The 27,039-nt window shown below is 42.9% G+C and overlaps 1 protein-coding gene across 1 annotated transcript in view; it reads right to left on the bottom strand.

Moving 5' to 3' along the window:
- The window catches only part of SORCS3 (sortilin related VPS10 domain containing receptor 3), a gene marked incomplete at both ends in the record, with an annotated part of 579,237 nt that overhangs the window by 266,004 nt on the left and 286,194 nt on the right, over nt 1-27,039 (bottom strand). Inside the window, one exon of the mRNA XM_082673649.1 lies at nt 7,011-7,169. Coding sequence (XP_082529775.1) covers nt 7,011-7,169 — 159 coding nt within the window. The remainder of the gene's footprint in view (nt 1-7,010; nt 7,170-27,039) is intronic.

Genomic DNA, 27,039 nt, shown 5'->3' with positions numbered 1-27,039 from the left:
CCCCTGGTGGCGCAGTGGTTGAGAGTACGCCTGACGATGTGGGGGACACGGGTTCGTGCCCCGGTCCGGGAAGATCCCACATGCCGCAGAGCGGCTGGGCCCGTGAGCCATGGCCGCTGGGCCTGCGCGTCCGGAGCCTGTGCTCTGCAACAGGAAGAGGCCACAACAGTGAGAGGCTCACGTACCGCAAAAAATAAATAAGTAAGTAAAGTCCCTTAATATTGGGCATTTAGTAAATTTCTGTCCAGATTTTCCCATTATGAGTGACTTTGATAAACATTATTATGCTTAAATCTTTTTGGTATTATGCTGTTGGTGCAGTCTCAGAAGTGAAGTAACTGCATCATTGGATCAAATTTTATGAATATGTGTATGTCTTCTGATACACGTGGCCAAGAGGTTCACCAGGAAGGAAAACCCATTTGCACGACCATCAATACAGCTTCGTAATAATGAGTTTCACCATAACTTTGCCAACACTGGGTATTTTTCTTATGGCACAGAAAGGAACACATATTCAAAAATACAACCTATTAAATTAATTTTAAATGAGCATCTTTTGAAAGCTTCCTTATGAATTCTCTGGATTAGTTAGACTTACTGAACATTAATGAATTCTTGCCTTTGGCTTAGACTAATTCTCTAATGTTAATATTTTTAGAAGTCTCCTTCTCTGTCATTTACCTCACTTGATATCTTCCAACCTTTCTTCCAAAGAATTCACCTTGTGTCTTATTTCTTCACCAGTTTAGCCAGCCATAAATCATCTGCATGAAATTAAAAATGACCCAACTGATAGCAGTCCCACTGCGGGTGGAAGGTCATGACTGAAAAAGTGCACAAGGGGGATTCTGGGATTCGGGTCATGCTGTGTATCTTGATCGGGGTGCTGGTTCCATAGGTGTATTCAGTTTACGAAAATTCACTGAGCTCATGATATGTGCACTTTTCTGTATGTATAGCACACTTTGACTTAAAATGTTTAAAGACTGACCTGACTTTAAAAGGCCAGGTGCTATCACACCAGGGGGAGTGGTCAAGGTGGAGGCAAAGAATGGAGGGAGGATAGCAGGTGTGGCGAGGTCAGGTCGACTGGGTCGTTAAGTCCAGAGAGGCTTGCAAAGGAAGCAATAAGCAGGAGAACTCCTAGTTCCAACTGGAAAACTGGAAACCTAGGGTCAGAAGTAGGCAAAGGGATCAGAGTTAGCGACCCTGGGCAGCAGTGTGAGCACTAACGACCAGTGCATGTGTTAAGACAAGGTCACTCCATACAGGAAGGGGTGGAGGAACACAGAGAAAATGGTTGCGTTCAACCAGAGGAGGCTGCATTGCGTGACGCTTTGCCCACCTGTAGCTGTAGTCACCTCTTTCACCAAAGTATTGCCACGCCTGAATTTCTACCCTGAGAGCATAACTGCTTTGGGAAAAGTGTTGTTGGGAAGAGGTACCTGCGTACCCTTCTTAATACATATATACGCTGCATCTTCCATTAATTATTTTAGCAAATGTTCTTTTCCCTGACAGAACTGTGGCAGGTTACCAAAAGGAACACAAAGGAGGTAGCGGCAGAGAACTGAAGTCTGGGACACGATATAGAAAAAGCAGGCTTAGGAGGACAAAGGCCACCAGATCCATATTTTGCTGAAGGCTGTTGCTTTGAGCTAGCTTTCTCGCAAGCAATGTTGCAAAGCCTAGAGATTCTTACTGCACCACCATCACTGACTGCGAGTTAGTGTTGTACATTAAACCAGTTTGGTCATTCAGAACTCAGCTCAAATAGGTTAATTCTAACATCTGAATAACACAGTGGCTGTGCCACCTTTTTGATACAACATAGGGCCATTCTTGCTTGGCCCACTGTTTTTGTTTTCACCTTCAGGAAAGTGGCCTCATGGAAACTGGTGTTTCTATGGTGATGGAGATAACACATTTCTATTGTATTGATGAGACATCTGTAAGATCAGCGTGGGCTCCCCCTAGGTGAGTAGGCCTATGGATTTTTCTTTCTCTTAAATTATGCACATATGATTTTACAGGCACAGAAGAGGACCTAATGAAAATGCAGTGTTTTTCTTTAAAAAAAAAAAAAAAAGGCACCCTTCAGTTCTAGTCTTATTCCATGGAAAATAAGCTTCAAAACCACGAGCATCCCTAGTTAATCCCCATCAGCTTTGTCCCCACCAGGTGGGGAGCCACGAAACCTGCTCCTGTCAATGGCTGCTAAGGAACGCTACCATCACCTGCTAATCCTGGAGGCTCTGGTGCAATTACATTTCTAATCTGAGGGTTTACATGAGAATATAAATGAAAGGAACAGCTTCATTTGTATCCAGCATTCTAGAAGTACAAGGTTAAACTTCCCTTTGAATTTTCAGGCCCTCCACACACCAGATACACCCTAATTCACCAGTGTCCTGCTCGTGTGTGGCAGCACCAGGTAGGGTCCAATCAGGAAAACCTACCTGGAACCCCTGCCATCTCCTCTGCTGCAGACCCTATTTTGCCAGTGACCTGACTAAAATTGCATCAGCTTCCTAACCAGCTTGTCACTCTGTTAGCTACTACTGAACTTGGCGGGTAGCCAGACATAAAACAAAAACAAAAACAACAACCAAAAAACCCCTAGTTGCATACCCACCTCCCTCCCAACTACCATAACAGCACCCCTTCATTATGTGTGCTAGTGTTTCAGAAAGTGGTTTTTACATTGAAATTATGGGCAATTCTAGACCAGTCTAGCCCAGAAGCATATGAAAAATAGTAAGTCTGAAATCCCATTGAGATCCTCACCTCTGATGACTAAAGCAGCTAGATTTGTTAGTTTCATTCTGTCAAGAAGATACATGATAATAGAGAGCTCTGCGATCCCACCTCTCAGGCAGAGAAACAGCTATTTTCAACTCTCCATCTCCGTGGAAGTCCCCCTGTCCAGGATGTATGCATTTGTAAATACATGAGCATGTGCCCATTTTTTAAAAAAAAAAACTATACTGAGTCTTTTGTCAAAATGAGGGATGTTTAAACACCCAGCTTTCTATAGCTATGAGAACAGCACCTATCTCTTAATAGGACTGCAATGTCCTCAAAACCTATCTCAAAATCTTTCAAAAGTTCTCAGTTTCAGTAAGATTACTGAACCATCCAGCTAATCCAAAACGTCACAATGTGAGCTGTTTCGGTCACCAGCAAGGAAGTAGCCTGATGGGAGCAAAAGAGAAGCCTGCTTCTTAAATAATGGGTAAATATACAGCTCTCCCAAAATGTTCTAGAGCTTTGGTTCAGAGAGGAGAGGAGAGGAGTAACTTTTATTATGTCCAACTGGTCAACCATAACCTATTATTTCTGCTATTTTTTTTAATCTCAAAGATTTTTTATAAAACATCTCCAAGCTTCTTGTACCCAAGAAAGAATCTCTTGTTTTTACTAAGAACTGAGTCAGTGAATATTAAAATGCAAGATGGCAGGAGAATCTGTAAGGCAGAGGGGAGCTGCCATAGTCCTGTGGCAGGACTCACAGGATGGCCAGAATAGAAGGACTTGGTCAAAGGCCCAAGTCACACTGAGCAGGACACAGAAAGGACTTGGCTAGATCGAGACACAGCAGAATTGGAGAGGCATGATCCTTCAAGAGGGTCAAGTGCAAGGTGCATTTGCCCCCACCTCCATACCCCTTCATAGCTTTGGAAGTTGGAAGGCTTGGATCACTTTCACCCCCCACCAGGCCCTGAGCAGTACAAGCGAGCCCTGTTTCCCAGGTGATTCACAACCTGCCATACAGCATCTCAAGGAACACAACGTCATGTGCAGCTCTCAACTTTTAGACACAATTTTGTTCTATCCAGAAGGTATTTCCTTAATTCTCCAGCAGTGCCCTTACTGAGTAAGAACTCCTAGCAAGTCTCCTGCAGCTTTGGGGTAGCAATTTGGAAAGTAGAGCAACTGGATATTGTCCTTTTAAAATATCATTCAATTAGGTCTTTTGTAATACATACAACTAAAGAGATAGCCTTACCAATTCTAAAGAAATGGCTAGTGCATTTCATCAAAGGCACAATAATGGAAACATTGATTCACTCCTCGCCACAAACATCTTCCTTTGATGCTGCAGTTACCTTAATACTAGCACTTTTCATTTTCTCTAGAAGAAACCAGCGCCTCAATACATGCACATCAGAGAAGGCAGCAGTCTGAAGTAAGACATTGGTATATCAATCTCAACCACCCTTGCATCTTCATCTGCTGCTCCATGGCATCCCTCTCCTTGACCCTAAACCAGTAAATTACTCTGAAATAAAGAAAAACTCTGCTGTAACCTGGATGCCTGGATGATGTTTTATGGCATCTCTACAAACGTTGCCAGGGGATCATCGGCCTCCTCACACCATTTATTTAAGAGTGGCTGGGCGCTGGTTAGAGACTTTACGGACCTGAAGAACACTCAGCCACTTCACACAAAAGATGCCGACAAGAAAGAGAACTTAAGGAAGAATACATCCGGAAATGTGCAGTGTGATTAGAAAAATCCAGCAGCTCCCACTGCCACATTTCCAAATATCTTTACCAAGTGAAAAAGGAACCACCGAGTCGGAAAGTATCTTGAATGCATTATATCCACAAGGGTACTTCACAAGCAATGCCGTAGATGTTCTCAGTGCTGTGGAGTTGGAGAAAAAGAAGAGTTCTTCTATAGACACAAGGCATATTGCATTTGGTTTATTAACCTCTTGGCATGAGACGTCGGTTGCCTCTAACCTAGATTGTCTTTGCATAAGTAAACACATGGGTTAAGGGTTCTGAGTTTCATCTAAATAAATTACCATACCATTTAACATCCAAATGATTTTTTTTTCAATGCATCTTCAAAATTCCTAGCTATACTAAGCATCTAAACTCACAGACTATCTGACATTTGGCTAAGTCTTTCATACAATATCCACCTGATGTCATGAAAGAAATTTATTTGCAATGGCTTTTGCTCTGCAAATGTCATGTGGGTGTCCTTAGGGAATTGCATTTAGCACCTGGCGCCTACCATGAGGCTCTATTAATGAGAGATATAAAGGTTATGTTGAAATTATTGTTTAAAGGTGCTGACATCTCACACACACACACACACACACACACACACACGCACATGCACACACACTCATTTACAAATTATATATTCAAATATATACTGAAGAGCAACCGTTTCAGGACTTAAGGGAGAACAGAGAGAAGAAGCTATTTCAACCAAGGTTATTCTGTAGATATCTCTATGCAATATAGTGTTCATAATTATCCATTTCCTTTCACTGATTGAAACATTGTTACACAATAGTTTGGCATCAAACACTGTACTAAGGTTCTGGAGAAAGCAGGAAATACAAAGAAGAATTAAGTCTCTTAGGTATAAGTTGATCAGCTATAAAGGGCTCATTACCATAGCACCAATGCATTCATCCACTAATTCATTTGCCTAACAAATACTGATGATCAGTAAGTAGCAGGCACTGTCCTAGGGTCTGGTGCTACAACTGTGAGTGAAACCAGACACCGTCCTGCCTTCCTAGAGCTTGCAATCTGGTGAGAAATACAGATGATGCCAAATTCATATCAGTCAATGGAAAATCTCAACCGTGACAGGTACCCTTGAAGGGAAGGGTGCATAGCCTTACGAGAAAGAACACCAAGGGGGATTTAACTTTATCAGGGAGTTTAGGGAAGACGTCCTGCAGAAGTGATGCTACATCTGAGATCTGACAGTGAGGAGGTGTACTTTAGGGAAGAAGATCCCAGGCCCAGGAAAGGGAGCAAGGGGGACAGCTGGGGAGGGGAGGGGACTGAAAGATGGCCATTGAAAGGGAAGTGCTAACAGTGAGTCAGGAGAGAGAAGGAGGAACCAGACCAAGTAGGTGCTAATAGAGCCTACTACGGAGGACTTTGGTCTCTTTTTCTGCGAGTAATGAGAAAATGCTGAAGGAGTTTAAGCAAAGGCATGAAAAGATCTACATTTGGGAAATATATTGTTCAGGTGATAGTATGAACACATACTACAGGAAATATTAAGGATACCTCCTAGGTTTGCAACTAAATGAGTACAATTAGGGAATACTGGAAGAGAACCAACTATGCTGGGGGAAGGTCAAGAGTTCATCTTTGGAATATGTTGAATCGAGAAGCTTTTGAGATATACAGGAGACAAGGTCAAGTACACAGCTGGATGTATGGATCTGAAACTCAAAGGGAAGGACTCATTGGGCTACTCTATCTTGGATGTACTTTTAGAAAATAATGAAATGGGTCTTCCCTGGTGGCGCAGTGGTTGAGAGTCCGCCTGCCAATGCAGGGGACACGGGTTCGTGCCCCGGTCCGGGAAGATCCCACATGCCGCGGAGCGGCTGGGCCCGTGAGCCATGGCCTCTGGGCCTGCGCGTCCGGAGCCTGTGCTCCACAATGGGAGAGGCCACAACAGTGAGAGGTCCGCGTACCGCAAAAAAAAAAAATTAAAAAAATAATGAAATGGACATGTTTGAGGCTTCCCTCCCTCTGCTAAACTGAGAACAATGGTTATATTCCAATTCAAAGCAGCAGGTGTGATGGGATATTCCTAGACTTGGAGTCTGACAACAGCATCCAAGCCCTGGCTCCTCCAGCTAGTAGCTGTGTTTGAACAAGCACCTTAGCTTTTCCGCACCTTTGTTTACTATAGTTCCATAAAATTATTATGGATATACATTTCCTACTTACAGCACAAGGTTGTTTTAAAGGTCAAATGAGTAAAATCATAGAGGAAACTATCTCAAGCCTGTGAAATGACAAATAACATTGTCAATAAATGAAATATATCTGCCTGCATATTTTGATATGAAAGACTAGAAAGGAAAGTTTATCAGCTGCAGACACAATCAATGTGGTTGGAAGGATACAATATCACTGAATCCCCTCCAACATCTGGACTGACTAAGCAAGTGCTTTTCACCGGGTGGTACCTGAGTGACAGGACATGAATGAAACCGGTATTTGTTCACCTTTTGATCCAGACTGTAGGCCAGCACCCAGTCCTCTTGCTTGGGGTGAAAGAGCAGACTCTGGATATAGAAGGTGAGCCGGTATTTCTGATAGGTGGCCCCTTCATCTGAGCTGATCAGTAGGCTGCTCTCCATCTCAGGATCACTAAGAAGCATGATCTAAAGAGAGGGGAGAGGAGAAAATATAGACAGAGTTAGCAGGAGAGAATAAATACAAGAAATTAAGGCATAAATATAAAGTCATCTGTATTTGTACAGCACAGCACAGAAAGGGGCATCTGGGCCTCTAGATGAAATATTGATATTTTTCTAACCCAATTTAGTCCCTCATTGCCGAATTGAGCTAAAATACTGTTCAAGGTTAGGTCTGCATACAAATGAGGATTCATTTTTTTGAGGTCCTTCTTTTATTTTATTTTTATTTTTATTTATTTATGTTTTTTGCGGTACGCGGGCCTCTCACTGTTGTGGCCTCTCCCGTTGCGGAGCACAGGCTCCGGACGCGCAGGCTCAGCGGCCATAGCTCACGGGCCCAGCCACTCCGCGGCATGTGGGATCTTCCCGGGCCGGGGCAGGAACCTGTGTCCCCTGCATCGGCAGGCGGACTCTCAACCACTGCGCCACCAGGGAAGCCCGAGGTCCTTCTTTTAAATACCTTCATTTTTGATGTTTGTACTTGTACTTTTAAGTACTGGAAGTTTATTCCCGTGGTCCTCTGTCCCCTGACCTTAGGAGCATCACACCTCTGCTTCCTCATCTCCCCTCAGTCAATTCTCCATGTCACTCTTCATCACGCTACTGCTCTTACTACTCTTTAGTCATGAAAGAGATCCCACTGTTTCGTTCTTTCTAAACTGTTTTAGCGATGTAATTGATTTAAGTGGTTTCATGACCCTTTTGCTCTAGATGTTTTCCAAAGCACATATCCCCAGAGGCCTTTGGGACAAATATTGATGCTCAGGAAAGTTTGTCCTCCCCAAGCCAAATGGACAGAGTGGTGTAGTGAAAAGGCTTTGGCACCTGAAAGAGCACATTCAAGTATCAACACTTCTGTGTCATCCTGTCACCTTGAAAAGCTACTTCACCTCTGGAGGCCTTGGTTTCCTCAAAAAGAACTGGGTCTGACAATACAAGAACTGGCTTTCAATGCTTGGCATAGTGTATATTTTTGACAAGTGATAGCTATGGTTACTATCGACCTCTCAGGATTTAAAAGCCCCTCCAGTCAGTGCAATTTGACTTCTACTCACAGGACCTCAGTGGCATTGGTCTCACTAAAGGTGTGAGTGATTTTCTAGTATTTAAATCCAATAAACACTGAGATACTCAGACCTAGCTGTCCCTTAGTTAAACACTTAGCAGTCTTTGTTACCACTGACAATTCCATCCTTCTGGAAGCATTTTCTTCCAGGGGCTTCTGTAACACCACACTTCTCTGGTTCTCCTTTCTACCTCTTTTGAATACTCAACTTTCCCTGATTACCCTTATAATATGGCTATTCCTCAACCCTCAGTTTTGACTTTCTTCTCTTTTCGGTCGACACACTGTTCCTCGGTGACCACTTCCACCCTCACTTTTATTTATTTTTTTCGTTACCACCTTTCTGGAGACAACTCGTAAATTAAATGTCAATCTGAGGTCTCCTCTGAGTTTCAGACTTGAAAACTCAGCTGCCTGGTGCCTTCTTCTATTTGGATGTCTCACAACACCTCACACTCAGCATGCCCCAGGCTGCACCTCATCCAAGCCCTCTTCCCCCCCAGGGCTTCCTGGTTCAGTGAGTGTTTCCACCAACTGCCCATCCCATGAGAAGCCAAGCGCAACACCATCGCTAACTCTGTTTCTCTATTCACCTCCTATAATTAATTAGTCTCTAAGCTCTGCGTGTTCTACCTACTCACAACTCTAAAATCAGATCCGTTCTCTCCCTGCCCATCATGATTGCCTTAGTCCAAAATGTGACCATCTCTGTATTGGATTCCTGTAAGACACCCCTAGTCATTCTCACAGCTTTAACCAGTATCCCCCTCAATTCACTTTGCACACTGTGGCCAGAATAATCTAAAACCATTCAGTGGCTTATCTCTGATCTTCCTATATTCTAAAATTCCTAAAATAGCCTGGTATGATCTGCCCCTTGTGTATGTGTTTGGTTCCATCAGCAACAAAGCCCTTTTGACCTTTATCACCCAGCTCCACCCAACTTCTTTGAATTTCCAATCTTTGCCCAGTGACTGAATGAGTTTATTTCCTCTTATAATTTGTCCTGTCTTGGGCTGTACCGCCACCAGTTATTAGGGCTACTGCTACACACAGTCTGCACCATGGGGTCCAAAGTACCGAGTAAAGTAAAAAAAAATTTCCATACCTTATAAAACTATTGAATATTAGGATTTTAAAAATTTACCCATAGTATATATTAGTATTATGAGGTAAGCTTTAAACAAATTCAATGCCTTTAACTGCTAGGATTCATAGTGATTTTCCTCTTTTATTCCTTTATAGCTTCCAAGACAAGTCTACTTTCTTTTTCTCAAATACTTGCTTTGGCTTCATTGAAATAAGTTATTACTAGTTATCGGCAAATTTCTGAGAAATGGGTGCAGTATAGTTTTTTTCTTTTTTTCCATTCATGTGTGAATAACCTAGGGGAAAAGCTCTTAGATGGGTTATTCATAGACAATAACTTTCTCCTCCCTTGGCACTGCGAAGGGTAGGGACTACTGGTAAAAGCACCCCTGCTGCCCTTGAAAACATCTAAGAGGATGCACCCATGCTCCTCGCAGAGTCTGCAAGGACAAATATACAGGGAAAGAATGAAGCTGTCATAACCACCTTCTCTTGCTTCCTGGCACGTACCGATGAGCTACATAACAGGCAATGAAATCATTTCTCCCCTGGTGCAGAGAAATTAAACTGCTTATTTTATGCAGGTATAAAGAAGCTTCATGCCTATGATTTTAATTAGAAGGTAAGACCAACATCATAAATGAACTTTTATTTTATATACCATGAGTTACAATATACTGAATAAGGGTTACCATCAAATATCTAGTGCAATGGACTCTCTTCGTCCAGCCCTGTTTCTTCCTGCACACACGCTACACACTTGCATACACAAACACACTAAGCCGCACACAGATGAGGCACATGTGTGTGCACATGTACGCTTACACATATATCACTGTGGCACATATACGCATGCACACGTACAGAAACACACTTATATTTAAGGTCTATTGAGATTGTGTGTTGGTTTTAGGGTGCTTTTGTTGGCAAGAGGACATTTTTATTGCAACCTTTCTCTGACCTTCTCATCAGAAATCCTTTTTTTTGCATATACCCTGAGAAAACCATAATTCAAAAAGAGTCACGTACCACAATGTTCACTGCAGCACTATTTACAATAGCCAGGATGTGGAAGCAACCTGAGTGTCCATCCACAGATGAATGGATAAAGATGTGGCACATATATACAATGGAATATTAGCCATAAAAAGAAACGAAATTGAGTTATTTGTAGTGAGGTGGATGGACCTAGAGTCTGTCGTACAGAGTGAAGTAAGTCAGAAAGAGAAAAACAAATACCATATGCTAACACAGATATATGGAATCTAAAAAAAAAAAATGATTCTGAAGAACCTAGGGGCAGGACAGGAATAAAGACGCAGATGTAAAAGACAAATACCGTATGCTAACACATGTATATGGAATTTAAGAAAAAAAAATGTCATGAGGAACCTAGGGGTAAGACAGGAATAAAGACACAGACCTACTACAGAATGGACTTGAGGATATGGGAAGGGGGAAGGGTAAGCTGTGACAAAGCGAGAGAGTGGCATGGACATATATACACTACCAAACGTAAGGTAGATAGCTAGTGGGAAGCAGCCGCATAGCACAGGGAGATCAGCTCGGTGCTTTGTGACCACCTAGAGGGGTGGGATAGGGAGGGTGGGAGGGAGACGCAAGAGGGAGGGGATAGGGGGATATATGTATATGTATAGCTGACTCACTTTGTTATACAGCAGCAACTAACACAACAATGTAAAGCAATTATACCTCAATAAAGATGTTAAAAAATATCCTTTTATATACTTTGATATCACTGGCAGTGTCTGTATTCAATCCTAGTGTCTGAGAAGAATGGAAGGAGGGACATAGAAACCTACATGTTTTGGATCCTAACCTGTGCTGGGCACTTAACAGGGTATTTTATCGAAACCTGAAACAAATTATGTGACATATCATTACTTGCATTTTACAGGTAAAGAAACTGAGGCTCAGAGGAGGAAAGCAACTTGCCTATTACCTCCTCTGATGGACTCCAATGCCACCACCTCCTGCCACACACAAACTAACACTAATGCTTTTGTGGACCTTGAAATCTTAGCACTTTGTGCTTTACCAAGGGACAAGGGAATGTCAGAGAAGCAGCTCTTTATTCTTTTTTAAGCAACGCTAAGAAATCCACACACCAAAAGCAGTTTTAAGAAAGCCCCTTTCCTCCTCTAACTCATATCCACCTTTGGCCAAGAGGACATGAAGAATTAATGAATAGGAAACCAAAGGAGAAATAGAATGGTAGCGCTAAAAAAAAAAAAAAAGAAAAAAAAAGAAAAAGAGGGAACCATAATATTAACATAAATAGAATCAGAAACCAAAGCCTCAGCAGAAGTTAAGCCTCAGGGTAAAATATGTATATTGTGTATGAATCTACGTAACTACTTCTATAACTACATATACAAAGAAAATCATCCCATGTCCACCAAGATTGTTACTGGGAAGAAGGGATTTCAAAGGTAAATGCCTAAGAGGGCAAAGCAGGTAAACTAAGTGAGCAAAGCAGATAAAGCAAAACAAGGAGTGGTAAGAACTATGCCGAGGGGCTTCCCTGGTGGCACAGTGGTTGAGAGTCCGCCTGCCGATGCAGGGGACACGGGTTCGAGCCCTGATCCGAGAGGATCTCGCATGCCGCAGAGCAGCTGGGCCCGTGAGCCATGGCTGCTGAGCCTGCGCATCTGGAGCCTGTGCTCCGCAACGGGAGAGGCCACAACAGTGAGAGGCCTGCGTACCGCCAGGAAAAAAAAAAAAAAAAAAGAACAATGCCGACATGGAAAGTATACACCTCTCCTTAAAACGTTTAAAATGAGATTGTTACAAAAAAAATTTTACTCACATTCAATCTGTCTGTGGACTGAATTTATGAAATAGGAATGTGACTCTTGGCATAGTTATGACAGTTTGATCCTACAGACCCAAAGAAATTACCACCCTTGCCTTTGAATCTTTAATTGCAGGGATATACATATAAAATTTATGGCAATACCTGTTAAGACACCTGTGAATTCTGCATTTATGTGATTTTGCCAATATGAACAGGGAAGGGTTCCCACTGGAGAGTTTTTGTTTTGTTTTATTTTGCTTTTGCTTCAGTTTGCTTTGATTCTTTTTCTAGCTTGTCCTGACACAAGATCTGCAGTGGGTGTATGCACGTGCTGGAAGAGGAGAAGGGGGTCTTTCATTTCGGGTTGAACAGAGTTATTAATGCCATAGGCTCTGGGGGAAGGTGTCTTGAGTTTAAATCTTCAGTCTGCTACTCTATGTGTAAACGTGAGGATATTACCCAGTTTTTCCAATCAGTTATCTCACCTATGAAAAAAACAGATAATAATTATCTCTAACTCACAATGCTCTTGAGAGGATTAAATGAGATGAGGATTAAATGAGTTAATGATTAAAGAGCTTAGCACAGGGCCTTAATGGCTAAATAAACATGAACCTGGATCTATAATCACCCAGGATAAGAGCACAACTGAAGTCAGAAGTGATGCCAAGCAGGTTGGAGATTTGGGGATTATTTGCCTCCCTCTTGGCTCCCTGAGTTTTGTAGGTAAAAACCAAAGGGATGGGTGGTGGAGGTAAAGGGGGAATGCTGTTCAATGTGTATAAAGCTTCAGGCCTGCAAGACGATCAAGTTCTAGAGATATGCTGTACAACTCTGTGCTTACAGTTAACAATACTGCACTGCGCAATTGGAAGAGTTTGGTAAGAGGGTAGCTCTCACGTTATACATTTTAGTGCCACAATTTTTAAAAAATGTGAAAGGATGAGGGAGAACAAAACTACAATTTACACTTATTTTACATTCCTAGTAACATTTTTAGAAAAACACACTCTATTAGCAAATAGCAACACCGCCAAAATGAACACCGATCAGTAGGTAATCGTCAATTCACTAAATACCATTGCGCTTTGAATGACCACTCTCATCTCTTCAATGGGAGGCTCTGGCCCATGAAGGAATTAAACACACCACTGCCTTAGGGGTAAGAACCTCATACAACCTGTCTCTATGGATTTGGGCATTTATGGTACATGAATTGTCTGTATCTCAGATTAGAGATGGACAAGTTTTAGAGTTTATCAACATACAGATGGTACAATATCTTTTTTTTCTTTCTTTTTTTGGACCAGTAATTCTTTTTGTAGGAAATTCCTGGGAAACTTGAATAATGGTGGCCCTAATTTTAATGGCGGGTTGCAAATTACAAAAGACACAGATGTAAGTCAGGAATCAGGCAAGGCTTTGCTTCAGCAACTTAGATTTTCAAAAGCCTATAAGCTTATTTGTGTCTAAACCAGTCAAACTTAGTATTGAAGATGTCAAAATCCTCCCCAGAAATCTTTCCAGAATGCCCACCTTCCTGCTGCTGGGTGAGTCTTATAATACCCAAATTGTAAAATAAATGAATATGTTACTTTATTCAGTTGCCATGCTCTGTTTCTCCTGTGTGCAATCTATAAAATGGGGGGAAAGCTATAGGTTTCCCAGTCTCTTACTCTGCCAGAATCCCAGAAATGCAAAGGAAACAAATTGTACTTCAATGCTTTGAAAACAGTCTTTGAATAGGAATAAGTAGATTTCCTCTGAATAGAAAAGCAGAAATGCTATAATTTACTGTATAATTGAGTCCTAATGGGAGACTCTTAGCACAGCTAGTGCTCAGTAAGAAATAACAATAATATCAATACAAGCTCACACAGAATATGAGATATTCTTTAGGCTGACCCCTAAACCTACTGACATAATCAATATGTTGTTGAATATTGACTTACACACAAGTAAAGCCTGTTACAGATAAGAGTCTTAATCACAATATAACAATATACCAGTATTCGCTCCCCACCGCCCATCTATCTATTTATCTCTCTACCTAACATCTCCTCTTATATCAGAAGTTATAGCTGGCAAGAAAGGGGGTTGCCCTCAGGGGACATTTAGCAATGTATGGAAACATTGTTTTCTATTGAGTTATAATTAACATACAATATTAGATTACTTTCAGGTGTACAACATGGTGATTTGTATTTTTATACATTTTGACATGATCACTGTAATAAGACCAGATACCATCCTGTTACCAAACAAAGTTGTTACAATATTATTGACTACATTCTCTATGTGTACATTACATCCCCCATGACATTTATTTTATAGCTGGAACTTTGTACCTCTGATCCCCTTCACCTATTTCACCTATTCCCCCTCCCTGGAGACATTTTAATTGTCACAACTAAGGTCAGGAAAGAGAGTAACTGGCATCTACTGGGTAGAGGCCAGTGATACTATTAAATAATTACAATGCACAGGACAACACTGGACAACAAATAATTATCTAGCCCAAAATGTCGAAAGTGCTGCTACTGAGAAAACTTGTTACAATATTTGTGCGTTTATAAGTATATATATATATATATACACATATATGTATACACACACACATATATGTATACACACACATATATCTTATTTTGGGAAAAATTTGTAAACTACATATACATTTTTCAGGTAGAACATCAATCATGTTTATGTTTATATGCAAGTCCCTTTCACCCATTAGTATTTATACATGCCATTCTCTTCACCAAGATTAGACTCCTCACCTTTCCACTCCAACCCATTTTATTAAGCATATTTCTACTTGTCCTTCAGAACTTAACTCAAGCATCACCAGTAAAGCAACAATCATTGAGGCCAATCAGCAAAAAATATATATAAAAATCCCAAATCAACAACAACAAAAAACAACTCAATTAAAAAATGATCAAAGGACTTGAATAGACATTTTTCAAAAATATATACATATAATATATATCTGGTGAGGATTTAGGGAAATTGGAACCCTTGTGCATTGTTGATGTGAATTCTAAATGGTGCAGCTGCTATGGAAAACAGTATAGTAGTTCCTCAAAAAAAATGGAATTACATATGATCAAGCCTTTTCACTTCTGGATATATGCCGTAAAGAACTGAAAGCAGGATCTCAAAGAGATATTTGTACATCCATGTTCAAAACACCATTATTAACAATAGCCCAAATGTGGAAGCAACCCAAGTGTCCACTGATGGAGGAATAAACAAAATGTGGTATATACGTATAATGGAATATTATTCAGTCTTAAAAAGGAAAGGAATTCTGACACATGCTACAACATGGATTAAACGTAAAGACATTATGTTAAGTGAAATAAGCCAAAAGACAAACACTGTATGATTTCTATTAGAGTACCTAGACTAGTCAAATTCATAAAGACAGAAAGTAGAAAAATGGCTGCCAGAAGCTGGGGGAAAACGGAGAATGAGGAGTTGCTGTTTAACGAGCATAGTTTCACCAGATGGAAAGAGCTCTGGAGTCTGGCTGCACAACAATGTGAATGTACTTAACACTACTGAAATGTACATCTAAAAATGGTTAAGGTGGTAAACTATAGTTATGTGTATTTTACCACAATTTTTAAAAAAACGCAGAAAGAAAAATATAAAATTAGATATGAGGGCTTCCCTGGTGGCCCAGTGGTTGAGAGTCCGCCTGCCGATGCAGGGGACGTGGGTTCGTGCCCCGGTCTGGGAGGATCCCACATGCCGCGGAGCGGCTGGGCCCGTGAGCCATGGCCGCTGAGCCTGCGCGTCTGGAGCCTGTGCTCCGCAACGGGAGAGGCCACAACAGTGAGAGGCCCGTGTACCAGGGGGGAAAAAAAAATTAGATATGAGATGAGATAAAACAACTTGCTAAGAAAATGTGAAAACTAATCAGACGTATAAACACTAATGGTTATTCAACCATTATTTACAGAGTCCTTACTTTATGCCAGGCTGTACTATAAAGACTAAGATAAGAGCAATAAGCAAACCAAATGAAAAACCCTGCCCTCAGAGAACTTGCATCCTAGTGAGGGGAGGACAGACAACACACAAACAAAGAGGTAAAGTATGTAGCTTATCAGATGATGATAGATTAAAATAAATCAGGAAAGGAGATAGGAAGTACTGAAGGGGAGGGTCTGAAATTTGAGTAGCAGGGTCAGGAAAGGCCTCACTGAGAAGGGGACATTTCAGAAAGGATGTAGGAGTCCACTGAGCTAGGACAGAGCGACGGAAGTAGAGGGTTGAGCATGGGGGCAGTAGGTGATATGAGCACCCTGGCTTTATCCCAAGGGATGTGGAAAGCATTGGCGGGCTTCGAGCAAGGTGATGTAGGCTGTGGCTTGTATTTTGATCCTTTAACTCCAGCTGAACAGAGCATTGTGGGAGGTGGGGGATAGCAGGTAAAGAATCAGAGAGACCAGTAAGAGGCCACTGAAATGATCCAGGTGGGAGAGGCTGATGATGGAGTGCCGTCTCAGTTACTGAGATGTGGTCCATCTGTGGGGATAAAGGAAAAGTCAAAAAGGTCTGCTTACAGATGCACTGTAGGGAGTAAGAGAAAGAGAGGGGTCTCATTAGAAAATAAAAAGGTTTGTACCTGTATGTTCATTTCAGTGTTGTTTATCATGATCAAAACTTGGAAATAACTCAAAGGGTCAGGTAGGTTTTTGGCCTGAACAAGTGGGAAAACAGAATTGCTTGTTTATGAGACAGGAAAGCTTACGGGAGGAGCAGATTGGGGGCTTTGGAAATGAGGAATATGATTTTGAAAAGGCCAGGTTTCAGGTGCCTAATAGACATCCAGAGGGGCTGATGAGTAGACAGCGGATAGAGTGGACTGGCCTGCAGATAAGACGTTAGGAGACTTCAGTGTTTGAACAGCATTTAGACATCAATCTGGAGATCACAGAGACAGCAAATACAGATAGAAAGGAGTCTGAGAACTGGGCTCTAGCACACTGTTTAAGGGTCAAAGATATAAGGAAGAACCAGAAATGAAGTGTGAGAAGGAGAAGGAAGACCCAGAGAGTGTGATGTCCTCAAAACTTTGAAACCAAGAAAAGAAAGTGTATCAGGAAAGAGAGTGTCCAACTGTGTCAAATGCAGCTGACAGTGCAGTAAGATGAGTTCTGGAGAACTGACCACTGAATCTAGCAATGTGGAGGATATTGGTGACCATGGCCAAGACAGTGGAGTGAAACATGCAGACAGTCAGTGTTGATGCAAGTATACATTGGCATGACTGTTCTGAAAGCAATGCAGCAAGATGGAACAAGATTCATAAATATTCATACCTTTGACCCTGTAACTTCTCTTCTAGGAATCTGTCCAAGGAAACCATCAGGGACCCAATAAAAGACTTAGGCACCTGTGTGTTCATCTCAGCGTTATTTATAACACCAAAACATTGGAAACAAACCAAATAGCTGATAGAATAATTAAATAAAGTAGGCTAAATCCATTCAATGGAATATTATGCAGCTATTAAGTATGAATTCAAATAGTTTTATGACACGTGAAAAATAATCATATGTGGAAGCCGTGCATGAAAAGCAGGCTGAAAACACATGAGGCATAATTTCAAATTTGTTAAAAATTGTTTCTACCTCATGCCCATATTTATGCACAAATGAACAACTGGAAGGAAAAATTCACTCCATGTTAACCGTAGGCATTCCTGTGCAGCAAGATCATGAGTCATTTTCATTTTTTTTCTTACACTTTTCTATTTTTTCCCTATTATTCTGCTATTCTGCAATGAGTAGATATTACCTGCTCATAAAAATGAAATGTTTCTCTCTCTCTCTCACCACACCTACACACACTTTCCCATTAGCCCTTTCGAGAATCCCAACAGGATCATGCTGCCCATTGCCTGCCGGTGGAAAAGCTGAGAAGCTGGACAAGTATCTGTCCACACTGCATGCACTGCTCTGAGTGCAGGACAGGCATGGGTGAAGGCGGGGTAGCTACCGAGGGTACCTCACTGAGAAAGCAGCGAGAGCACCTCCCAGGCCAGGGAGCACTAGTCTTGACCTCCTCTCTAGCAGGAATCCTGGTTGTCCGCCCCACCCATGCTGTAAACCATCGGGCCTGCCTTGCACTGCACGATGGCTCTCCCCTGGCCCAGCTCTGATCACGATCATGGCATTTCCTCTCCGTAAGAAACTCCAGTACCCTCGGCAGGTCATGAAAACCAAGCCTGGCACCTCAGACACTCCATAAGTGTGCCCCACACTGTGCTCAGGCTTGATCTCTACAACCCAACCATATACCCCAGCCAAGCACTCCTCTAACATTCCTATCTTTGCTAGTGTTCCTCCTTGCCTAGAAAGCCTAGCGTTTTCCCTGGTCTATGCCTTCCTTCCAGGCCCTTTTTAATTCCCTCCCTTCCATGAAGCCTCTCAACTGCTCCAGGGGAACGATCTCTACCTTCCATGAACTCCATTGGCAAATTCGTGATCACACTGAACTATGGCTTCATGTTTAAAATATGTGAAAAGTTATAAACACTTTATATATTTTAACATATTAAACTTTGTTTCACTCGTATTCATCTCACTTTGCCACCTAGATGTTAAGTGTCTTAAAGACAGAGAGTGTCACTGATACCACATCCTCTGGTCTTTGCTGTGCTCAGTGAAGCACATGCTCAATCAATATCTGATGTGTGGCTGAGTGAAAGTCGCTCAAGGGATTCAAAGTCTGCTTGACCAAATGTTCACTGTATTGGATCTGTGGCTTATCAGGGCCCTGTCCAGAGAAGCCGGCTCCATCTCAGTAAGAGCAGTCAGCAAACCTTTATGTGGAGCAAGCACTGGCCACTGGTGGTCCAGGTATCACCAGCCCTACCTGTGGTAATTATCACTTAGGGCAGTCTCTCTGTCAATCTAGTTCCTCTTTGTCAAAGTCTAATACAGATAAGTTAATAAACTGATGGCCATGTTATTTTTCTGCAAGATGTTCAACTCCAATATTTTTAAGAAAGCAAGTCTAACCCTGGGAGAAGGAAAAAGAAGTCTCATAATTTTTTTAAAAAAACCTGAAATCTATAGGATTGGGTTGGAATTCATTTTCATTACTTTTGTTGAATTATTCGTACTGTTTTGTTATGGTTTGACTTGAGGGTCTTTGGTTTATTTGTTTGGTCTCTGTCCATCTTAGGAGCACTAAAGAAAGATGCATGTACTCCTGAGAGCGGATGGAGGGTGCTGAGACATAGGTTAGATGGGACGAAGGCGTAGGATTTGGTAACCAGGTGTACTGGGAAAGGTTGTGAGAAATATCAAACTAGCTGAATCAAGATCATCTACATTATTTGCTGTTTCAAGCATCCAACTTCCTACTGTGCACATGTGGGACCACAGTGGAAGCCCAGAGTTAAGAATCGCTGCTCAGAATCCTAAAATCAGAAAGGCAATGACTATATGAAGAGATAAAGAAAAAATGCTCGCCAGCATGCATATCATCTACCACAAAAGAAACTTAATTTATAAGCATCTTGTTGAAGCTGTGGGGGAGGAAGATCCTGAAAAGATTCTAGCGCACAAGGGATGGTAAACGGAAATTAACTGCACTGTACCCATTATGACTAATTTAAGAATCGCAGATTGTCAGTGATACAGTATTTATTTAGTGTGCTAGCTTTAGTATTTCATTCAGTGAACATTATAAAAAAGAGACAAGGACTTTTATAAGTTCACCTGCTAATCCTATTTTTCCCATTGGATCTTAAATTCTTCATATGAGAAGCCTTCAAGCTAGGCAATTTTCAAGGACTTGACCCTACTGGGATTAGCAATTTGGGAACAACTATTCTAGTCAGGAGAGGCAAGACAAGCAATAGGTTATCCCAAGGAAAACAATCAGGGGAGTAGATATGCTTGGAAGTGTCCTGTGTCCCGGCCTAGTTGGAAGAGACCATGCAGTGGAGAGCTTCATTAGCATAGGGAACAAGGTCCCTACGTTCCGTTCCGGGAACATCTCCTGGCTCAGTAAGAATGCTGAGCATGTGAACAGGAGTTGGAGTTAGAGCTCAACTCCTCACTCCCCATCACCGCCCACACTTCCGAGGGGCAGGGATGGGCTCACATACGGCTAAATGCTGGATGTGATCAACAGGGAGTCAGGCAACTTTCTGAGGCAGCAGCCCCTGGGGCCAACGGACCCCCTAAAAGCCAGGCTGTCCTAACCAGTGGTACCTCACAGTCCCGCACTGCGGGACTGCAGTGCGGGAACCGTCCTAAGGAAAGGAAATGGTGGCACTGAGCCCATTCGGCCAGACCAGAGACATTTAGCTCCCAGAAAGAGTGAAAATGAAAAGGAACCAGACCCTGCAAGGAGCTGGGCAGACCCTTGATCTGTGCTTTCCACCCCCAGCTCCAGACACCTGCTGTGCATCCCTTCACCCTCAGCTGAAGTTAATATCGAGGCCTTCGCGTGGCATTGCATTTTATATTTGGCCAAGTCCTTCCTCAGCTATTTTCCCCTCCATCCTCACTCTGCTCCCTGAGGAAGGCAGAGCTGGCATTATTACCCACTGTGTTAGTTCCCTGTGGCTGGAAACAAATTAGCACCAGCTTAATGGCTTAAAATAACGTGATTTTATTATTTTACAGTTTGGGATCTCAGAGGCCCAAATGGGTCTCACTGGGCTGAAGTCAAGGTGTCAGCAGGGTGGCATTCTTTTCTGGAGGCTCTAGGTGAGAATCCTTGCCTTTGCCAGCTTCTAGAGGCTACCCCCAGCTCCTTGGCTCCAAGCCCCCTTCCATCTTCAAAGCCAGCAATGGCCAGTCCAGTCTTTCTCATATCACATCACTCTGACCCTTCTTCCCTCTTACGAACTGTTGACTAAAAAAAAAGCACAACCTAAAAGTTGAGAATTATGCTTATTTGACAGACTTGCTGAGGACTTAAGCCTGGGAGGCAGCCTCTCAGTTCAGAGGGACAGCTGTGAAAAGGTCAGGGAGGAGCCAGGATGTATAGGAGTTTATGCAACAAAAACCAGGCAGTCCAAACATTAAGAGATTACTGTTAGTTAAAGAAAAAGCAACATGAAAGGATGCTCAAGATCACTAATCATTAGAGAAATGCAAGTCAAAACTACAGCGAGGTATCACCTCACACCAGTCAGAATGGCCATCATCAAAAAATCTACAAACAATAAACGCTGGAGAGGGTGTGGAGAAAAGGGAACCCTCTTGCACTGTTGGTGGGAATATAAATTGATACAGCCACTCTGGAGAACAGTATGGAGGTTCCTTAAAAACTAAAAATACAACTATCATATGACCCAGCAATCCCACTACTGGGCATACACCCTGAGAAAACCATAATTCAAAAAGAGTCATGTATCACAATGTTCACTGCAGCTCTACTTACAACAGCCAGGACACGGAAGCAACCTAAGTGTCCATTGACAGATGAATGGATAAAGAAGATGTGGCACATATATACAATGGAATATTACTCAGCCGTAAAAAGGAACAAAACTGGGTCATTTGTAGAGATGTGGATAGACCTAGAGACTGTCATACAGAGTGAAGTAAGCCAGAAAGAGAAAAATAAATACCGTATGCTAACACATATATATGGAATCTAAAAAATAAAAAAAATGTTTCTGAAGAACCTAGGGGCGGGACAGGAATAAAGACACAGACGTACAGAATGAACTTGAGGACACGGGGAGGGGGAAGCGCAAGCTGGGATGAAGTGAGAGCGTTATGAACTTATATACACTACCAAATGTAAAATAGATAGCTAGTGGGAAGCAGCCGCATAGCACAGGGAGATCAGCCGGGTGCTTTGTGACCACCTAGAGGGGTGGGATAGGGAGGGTGGGAGGGAGACGCAAGAGGGAGGAGATATGGGGATACATTTGTATGTATAGCTGGTTCACTTTGTTGTAGAGCAGAAACTAACACACCATTGTAGAGCAATTATACTCTAATAAAGATATTTAAAAAAGAAAAAACAAACATCTCAAGTAAGTGAATTTAGCACTTTTCTATATATGGGAAGATACAAGAGTCTGGGTTCATTAAAATCATTCACTTGATATGCACCTGAACTACCTAGGGCCAGTATCCTGTTTTTCCCCAGCCTGAATCACCTCAGGGCACACAGTTGGGATTGGCTGCAGTGGCTCGATGACCACACACCCTTTGTTTACTGATGCAGCAGGCAACAGTCTTCGTCCACAGCACTTTTAAGGATGCTTGTGAATACAATGGCCCACCTGGAGAATCCAGAGGGCTCCCCTGGCAATTGTGCTAGGCAGGTGCTCTCTGTAATGATCGCCATCCTGTGCCAGGCAGTTTCCAGACAGGCAGGGGAGAGAAAGCCACAATAAGAGTCAAATATTTTAAGGTCAGAGGATGAACAGCCTTAATTCCATCTAGAACCTGAATTCCCCCTTCACAGATTCCAGGGATTCAGATGTTTCCAGGAGGCCATAGATCTGCCTACCACACCTCATTCCAGAGGCAAGGAAATACCAAGCCTGCACCCGGTGACTTGCCGAGGTCACAGCTGGTCACCAAGGATGAAAACTGGGGCTCAAACTCAGAACTTGACCTTCCAAGTTGAGTGCCCTGTCCTTGCTGTGCTCTGTATTGGTGACACGGTGAAGGACAGTGAGAGGACATAGCAAGGGAACAACAGAGTCAGTGCAAACACAGGAGCAGAAAAGAATCAAACAGAGCAGGAGAGACTTTTGTCCACCATTCTCCCCCTTTGGTTTCCATCCCTTCAGCTGCAAATTTGACCCCATTCTCCCCAAACAAAAGAACCCCTGGCAGAATGTATTTTTTTTTCCTTTTGGGTTTTCAGGGTGTTGGTTTGTTTGGCGGTGCTTCCTCTCTTTCCCAACGTGATGCAGGATGGGAGGGGACAGAGAGGTGGCAACTTCGCCGGGGAGGTACTCTCTGTAATGATCCATCATCCTGCACCGGGCGGTCCCCAGACAGGCAGGGGAGAAAAAGCCACAATAACTGTCATCAACGGAGAAGAGGGTCTTCCAGGTAACAACGTAATGAGGAGCCCCAGCTGCCGCAGTCAGGGAGAGTGGGAAGAGGCAGGAGAGGAAAGACTGGAAGGGAGAGAGATGGAAGTGCCCAAAGGTTGCAGTCTTATCTTTTGTGTGTGTCTGTGTGTTTTCTCTCCCCAAAAGCACCACACACACTCTCACAAACTTTGTGTTGTTGGTAAGGATGGAGCAGCGCATTTGTCATAAAGGTCCACTGTCACCTCCGATTCCAAAGCTCGCAAAGGATCCACCCCTATGGTGATTTAGATTAATCGCTTCTCATTAAGAGCCAATAAACAAACTACACGGAGAGAGCTCCTCTCAGCCACAGCCCACTGTTGTGGTGTATGAGTGCCGAGAGGGAGAGCAGAGGCGTACCAGAGAGGTGTCAAATGTAATTTATAGGTTTTTAAGATCTAATCATTCTCTATGATATTAGATTAAATGACAGTCTGTATTAAAGAGGAAATTACATTTCAGCTTGCTTTCTTCACTTTTCCCCACTTTCCTAGCTAGGGTTTTCAAAGAGCTCTAATCCCACAGCCAAGGGCCAGAAAACGCCCTTGACAATACACTTGAATAGGATCAGCCCAAGGACTTCCCTGCACCCAGAAGTCTGTCCAGAGAAGCGGGACTGAAACTGTGCACCTCAGATGGGACTTGAACCCACGTGCCAGGACTCGAACCCAGCCAGAACTCAGGTTGGCACTTGAACCCACGATCTTTTAATTGAGATCACACACCTGGTCTCAGGACTTAATGAAGCTCAGGTTCTTTATGTTTCATTGCAGAAAGAATTCAGTGAGAGACAAAAGTGATAGGTAAGAAGTGGATTTATTTAGAGAGAAGACACACTCCACAGACAGAGTGTGGGCCATCTCAGAAGGCAAAAGGCCCTGATATGGTGGTTAGTTTTTATGGGCTGGGTAATTTCACAGGCTAATGATTATTCCAATTATTTTGGGGAAGGGGGTGGAGATTTCCAGGAATTGGGCCACTGCCCACTTTTCGGCCTTTTATGGTCAGCCTCGGAACTGTCATGGCGCTGGTGGGTGAGTTACTTAGCTTATGCTGATGTATTACAATGAGCGTATAATGATGCCCGAGGTCCACTGGAAATCAACTCTTCCACCATCTTGGATATAGTTGGTTCTAACTAGTTTTTGTCATGTTCTATAGCTATGTCATTCTTTTAAAAGTTGTGCCCTGCCCCTTTCCCTCCTGTTTCAGGACCTGAGATAAATGGGAATATTCTCTTAGCTGAGCCCCCTCCATCCAGGAGCCCCACGAAACTGGCTCCCCTCACTCCCACCAGAGCTGCGCCATCTTACCCTCTGATGACCCTCACCACAGCTCCAGAGTATTTCTTTCGGTGTTTGTGGTGGTAGAGAGATCCCTTACAGAATCCCATCACATTGAGATTTGGAATCAAACATCCCTTGATTTTTCATTTAGTCATTCGGTCATGTGGCCAATCATTCGCTCACATTCTAGGATGGGCATGGGAGAAACAGGGTAAGACAAGATTCAAATCCCAACTCCATTTATTAGCTCACTTATTAGTGCCTTGACTTCAAAGCTTCAGTTTTTGCTCCACTGTGAAATCCAAAAGGAACACACCGCCCCACCACCATTAGAGGAGAAAGTAAGAAAGAGAACTATTGTTTGGAAACTTCTGACGCACGTTGGCAAACTCAAATGTTGGGGCTTTTCTTTCCCTTCTGCTCCCCACAGGGCTGAGAACAGTTATTCTCAGTTAAGATGGTGACAAACACAGAGGATCAGTTTGAAGCAGGAGGCGGGTCACTCAGATTGCAGAGCTGAGATGTGGGAAGTAAAAAACATGTAAAGATTGATATCCACTGTTGTAGAAGGATGTATCTGGTCCCTAAAGCACAGGAAAGGAGCAGTGGGTCAGTCATCCAGTATCGTGCATGCTTGGGAAACACAATGTCAGATTACAGAGAACAGACTCATTAGCCTGGAGGTCACAGTCTCTCACTCACTGGTTCCAGCAGAACTTTCCAACCCCATGTCCTCAGGGCGCCTAAACTCTTGAAAAGAGTCACCCAATTCACTCTTCCTCAAACATCTTACTTTGCCACCTCCAAGCCACTGCTAATCCCATTCTTCTTCCTGGAAAGCTCTCTTTACACTCTATACACCTAAACCCTATCTGTCCTTTAAGGCCAAACCCAACATCCTCTAAGAAAGCTCCGTGGATTCCTCCCTTTTCCCTCTGCAGTGCTTTTTAGAGCTATGACTACCTGCTTAAATTACAGTAAAACTGTAAGCTCTTTCACGGCAGGGAGAGTTCCCCCATCTTTTTATCCCCACATCCCCGAAGTCCGAGAGAGTGTCTCTCAGAGGGAGTTCAAAAGACCAACTGCTTGCTCTATGCCACCTGCCTTTGTGAACTCAGCCTGAAGGAGCAACTGCTGCATCCCCGCAGGACCACTGGATGTGGGAAAGGAGTCACGGCAGAGCCTCTAAATGGTTCCTAAGGCTTCTGATCACAAGGGGCACTGGTCACCTCTGCTCTCACTGCATTCATTGGCCAAAGCAAGTCATATGGCCACGCCTGCTCCCGCTAATGTGAGTTATAGAATTCCCCCAGGGGGAGAACCCCAGGGGCAGGGTGGGGGGCAAGGAATATCTTGTACAAATAATACACCTGAATTCCACTCGCAGGTATATGCTCAAACAAATCCAAAACAAACACTCAAACAGATACATGTACATTCATGTTCACAGCGGCACTATTCACAGAATGTAGCCAAAACATGTGGAAACAGTCCAAACATTCATCCGCAGCTGAATGGATAAGCCAATTCTGGGACACATACATGGAACATTACACAGCCATAAAAAGGAACGAAGTACTGATAATATGCCACAAATGGATGAACCTCAAAGACATTATGCTAAGTGAAAGAAGCTGGTCACAAAAGGTCACATATTGCATAAGTCCATTTATATGAAACATCCAGAACAGGCCAGTCCACAGAAATAGGCAAGTTGGTGGTTTCCAGGGTCTGGGTAGGGAGGAACAGGAAGTGACAATTTAATGGTTACAGGGTTTTCGGGGGTGATGAAATGTGTCGGAACTAGAGTGAGGTGGTGGCTGTATAATATGGTAAATGTATTCAATGTCACTGAATTATTCACTTTAAAATGGTTACTTGTATGTTATGTGAATTTCACCTCACTAAAAATAAAATAAAAGAGCTATGGCCAGCACTGGCTGGCTCCAGCCTCCCCCGGCCACGCCAAGAAAAACCGGGATGACAATACTAAGTGGAAGATACTGGTAAGCGCAAAACGGACTCCCACCTGGCTTGTAAAGTGACCAGTCTAATCAACTCCTCTGCTTCATGAAAATTAATAACTATACAGTTGGTCTAAACAGGTCCCACAGACCACTACCATCAGGGAAGCCTGAACAGCTCTACTAACCTAACAGCCCCCTACTGGCTCATGAGTCTTGGCACTGGTCTATTTTCTTCCCAGTGATGTCCGACTCCAACTCAGGCTGGAGAACCTACATAAAGAACCCACATGACCTGCTGATGGAAGGGACAGCTCCCGGCAGATGACCCCTCCCAGGAACAAATCCCATTCTACTTGCCTCAAGCCTCCTCTTCCTATTCCTTAAAAATTAACATTACCAACAGGTTTAATGAACAAGCAGAGGCCCCTCATGCCCAAGCGCCGTGCTTGAAGGCTCTCATCTCAAAGGGCGGTGTGTACAGGGGCTTCATACAGCTTCACGAAGCGTGTGTTATAAAACCGC

Source organism: Grampus griseus, assembly GCF_964374135.1.
Source record: "Grampus griseus genome assembly, chromosome: 16".
NCBI lineage: Eukaryota > Metazoa > Chordata > Mammalia > Artiodactyla > Delphinidae > Grampus > Grampus griseus.
The sequence above is the reverse complement of the archived record's forward strand: the minus strand, read 5'-3'. Positions and strand labels throughout refer to the sequence as shown.